This window comes from Macrobrachium rosenbergii, chromosome 21 (assembly GCF_040412425.1).
Source record: "Macrobrachium rosenbergii isolate ZJJX-2024 chromosome 21, ASM4041242v1, whole genome shotgun sequence".
Lineage (NCBI taxonomy): Eukaryota > Metazoa > Arthropoda > Malacostraca > Decapoda > Palaemonidae > Macrobrachium > Macrobrachium rosenbergii.
Window position 1 is genome coordinate 552,496 of NC_089761.1, and position 4,263 is coordinate 556,758.

General features: G+C 39.1%; 1 protein-coding gene across 1 annotated transcript; it reads left to right on the forward strand.

Annotated features, from left to right (window-relative positions):
• Positions 1 to 2,448: 2,448 nt before the first annotated feature.
• Positions 2,449 to 3,918, forward strand: LOC136849651 (uncharacterized). The gene is made up of 2 exons (XM_067122952.1): positions 2,449 to 2,972; positions 3,339 to 3,918. The coding sequence occupies exons 1-2, from the start codon at positions 2,449 to 2,451 to the stop codon at positions 3,916 to 3,918; spliced, it is 1,104 nt and encodes a 367-aa protein (XP_066979053.1).
• Positions 3,919 to 4,263: the final 345 nt, after the last annotated feature.

Below are 4,263 nucleotides of genomic sequence, written 5' to 3' on the forward strand. Positions count from 1 at the left end.
TTTTTCATTTCAGGTCCTAGTACATTGGTGCATCCGGCAGAAGAAACAAATAGGTGGTCCCGGTACAACTGTTGAGATTGACGAAGCGAAGTTTGGCAAGCGGAAGTACAATGTAGGCAGGGTTGTAGAAGGCCAGTGGGTTTTTGGCGGTGTCTGCAGGCAGACGAAAGAGTTTTTTGTGGTGCCTGTTGATAACAGGAGCGGCGCGATTTTGCTTGTCGCCATCAAGGATTACATTGTACCGGGGACCACTGTAGTTTCTGATTGCCGGAAAGCTTATGACTGCTTGAAGGACGAAGGCTACGTTCACTTAACCGTCAACCACTCCATGAACCTTGTGGACCCAGTAACCGGTGTCCATACAAACACTACCGAGAGGAGGTGGAGGGAACTTCATGAGATGACACCTTGGTATGGCCGTAGAAGGTACAACTTCGTCAGGTACTTGGCTGTAGCTTACTTCAAAATTCATTTTGAAGACCAAGACAAGGTTGCACGTGTTCATAAAGGCAGTGGCCGAGTTGTAACCCTCCCCCTTTAAGGTAAGGTTCCTAAACTAGTTAGATAGGTCAACTGTGTTTTGGTGTTACTGAGTTATAGTGCTTTTCATATGGAAGTGTTATTTTTTTGGGGTCTCGTACCTTATGTGCAGTACTGTGTCCCCACCTTCCCCCTGCTGAACATATGGCTCCCTAGTGGTTACGTAACCAAAGATGGTGGCTTTGTTTACCTGTTAACTTTCTTTGCCCCAGTCACAAGCAACGAAGTGTCCAGTTGAGCTAGACTATGGCAATTGACGTTTTTGTGTGTTGTTTTGCTCGCTTTACATGAGTTTAGGGTAACATTTTGCCGATAGGCTGCTGCTAAGCTGTGATTTTACCCTTGAGCTGTATGCGACTCACACGTACAGACATGCAGTTTTCAAGGGTCAATTACATTTTAGTTACAGCCGACCACCAAAATGTTATTTTAAATTCTTGTTCTGCAGGTCAAATAACATAGGAAAACGTCAATTGCCATAGGCTAGCTCACCGTGGACAGCCAGCTTAGAATTACCAATACATTTACTCATGCTTCCACACTAAAAGGTATATTAAAATTCATACCAAGTTAATTAATATTTTTAAAAATTTAAATATAAATTCGACAAACGCTGTTTTCGTGCTTTTATTATTTACTTATTTTTATATCTATCAAACCACAGTTCTGTCATGTATGTCTTAATGTAAGTGCAAGACGTTAAATAACGCCGTCCGTAGACGCGTGCAGTTCAAAGCTGCAGCTAGATGTTGGGTAATGCTGTAGAGTATAAGTGTAATCAATTGTTATTGTGTTAGTGTCGAATCCGACACACAGGCTTCGATCCTATGAGTTCTACCTCATGTATGTAGAATATAATTCCTTATTGTGTATCGAGCTCCGATGCTCATATGTCTGTTATGATTCCATTGTATATGCTTTTTGTATTTTGTATACATCTGTTACCGCCTTCTTCTCAAATGTAGTGGAGAATAAACACGAGCTGAAAGATATAAATTTATTATCGCCCTTCATCCTGATATCTGCGATGAGAATGGGACCAAACCTCAAATACTAAAGATATCATATTTACCTTGCAGGTAAGAACGAAGAATTGTAGTATGTGTTATAAATACCAACACATCAGTGGCGACGAGGATGGGACCAAACCTCAAATACTAAATACATCATATTTACCTTGCAGGTAAGAACGAAGAATTGTAGTATGTGTTATAAATACCAACACATCAGTGGCGACGAGGATGGGACCAAACCTCAAATACTAAATACATCATATTTACCTTGCAGGTAAGAACGAAGAATTGTAGTATGTGTTATAAATACCAACACATCAGTGGCGACGAGGATGGGACCAAACCTCAAATACTAAATACATCATATTTACCTTGCAGGTAAGAACGAAGAATTGTAGTATGTGTTATAAATACCAACACATCAGTGGCGACGAAGTCGGTTACGAACGCAGCAGACAAATGGAGCCTAGCCTACGCATACAACACTACGCCTAACCTTCAAGCCTACAAGACAACGCCTAGCTTTAATGGACGAAGTCTACCCTAAGTCGAAGACAATCTCAATTGGATGCCTTCAACACACTCAAGCCAGCATTCTTGCAGCGCTGCGCCAAGTCGGGAGCGCCAAAAGGACAAATAGGTTGGTTGAGAGTTGAAAAGAGCTCAAGTTAGTCTATGCAAATATAGCCTACACCAGGGTACCAAGTAGGAGTTGTAAGAGTAAACAACGAAATAAGGTGGTTTAGCCTAGATAGAAATTTAGTAGGAATTCATAAACTAGGTTTGACATAGTCTAATATAGCCAAACCTAGGTTCAAAACTTCCATTGTTAGCCTAAGTACAAATGCTTCCAAGTTCCTAGCCTAACCAAAACTTCAAGTACCTAACAGCAAACATGCCGATAGATATCAAAAGTCTAGACTGCTTTAGTATCGGAGAGGATCCTAAATCAGTGGGTACAAGATGGAAACAGTGGATAGGCAGTTTTGAAATTTACCTAGAAGCAATAGGGAAAGTTGATAAAAAGCAGCAGAAGGCTTTATTGCTACATACTGCAGGTAAGGAAGTTCAGGAATTATACAAAACTTTGAATCTAACGAATGGTTCATTGGAGGACACAATTGAAGGGCTTACAAACTATTTTGCTCCTCAAGTCAATAAATACTTTGAGCGTCACCAGTTCGTACTAGCATCACAAGAATCAGGTGAGAAAATAGACACTTTTGTGACAAGGTTAAAAAAATTAGCTGCTACTTGTGAATTTGTTGATATAGAAGAGAGTTTAATAGAGAGAATTATAGAAGGAAGTAACTCACAAGAGCTACAAAAGCAATTGCTACAAGTAAAAAAACTAACCTTGCAAAAAGTTCTGGAAATAGCAAGAGCATTAGAAATGGTTAATTATCAATCAAATGTCAGGTTAGACTCAAAATGACAGCAGTAGCCAGGTAAATCGTGTAGCCTATAAAAAGAGTTACCAATATGCAAAGAAAGGGCAAACACATCAATTAGTTAAGCCTAGCCCAGGTATATCCAAGTATAACAAAGGTAAACCAACTGCAAACTCACAGAAAAATCAGAGTCACATAGGCACACAAAACCCTCAAAAGAAGCCATGCCAGAGGTGTGGTAGACAAGATCATTATAATAATGATTGGGATAAGTGTCCGGCATCAGGTCAGACATGCAATAACTGCAAGAGAGTGGTCATTTAACAAGTCAGTGTAAATTTGCCAAGCAAAAGACCACTAAACATATTAATAGAACCGTGAATTCAAATGACAGCTCTAGTTCCAATGAAGACAGTGTACATAAGACAACAGAAGTAGAAGAATTTGCATTTCACATAAATTCTGTGAACAAAGATGCACAAGAACGTCTTATGGCTCAAATAGAAATAAATGGGAAACTCACACCCATGCAGATAGATACAGCAGCAGACGTGACAATAATTTCTGAAAGAGTTGCACAAACAATACCTAACCTAGTTTTAAGACCTTCGGACAAGGTGCTCAAAAGTTACAATGGTACAAACATAGAAGTAGTAGGTTCATCACAAGTAAAAGTACAGTATAATAATCAAGAGATAGGCAAGTTACCATTGACAGTAGTCAAAGGTAAAGGACAAACCTTATTGGTTCTAGATTGGTTAAGATGTATCAAATTAGATTGGCCTAGTATTCTAAGGGTTACAGGTACAAAACAAGAACCAACAGAAGAAATTTCAATAACTAATCTTCTATCAGATTATAAAGAAGTCTTTGAAGACAGAGTAGGTACAGTAAAGAATGCACAAGCAGTCTTAGTTTTGAAGAAGAATGCCACTCCAAGATTTTTTGCTCAAGACCAGTTCCATATGCATTGAAAACAGCTGTGAAACTGAAATTAGAAGGTTAGAAAACGAAGGTTCATGGGAAAAGGTAGATTATTCAGATTGGGCTACACCATTAGTTCCGATTTTAAGGACAATGGTCAAGTTAGGTTATGTGGAGTTTACAAGGTAACACTAAATCCACAACTGCAAGTAGCTCAACATCCATTGCCAAAACCCAAAGATATGTTCACAACTTTGTCAGGATGCACTGTATTTTCTAAGGTAGATCTAAGACAGACATTTCAACAGCTTTCTATGGATGAAAATTCCCAAAAGTTATGTACTGTAAACACACATTTAAGGTTGTATCGTCCAAAAAGACTTCCATATGGAGTC

Coding starts and splice junctions, on each gene's coding strand:
- LOC136849651 (XM_067122952.1), top strand. CDS start 2,449: ATGCCGATAGATATCAAAAGTCTAGACTGCTTTAGTATCGGAGAGGAT. Junction 2,973..3,338: donor AATTATCAATCAAATGTCAG/GTTAGACTCAAA, acceptor TTCAAATGACAG/CTCTAGTTCCAATGAAGACA.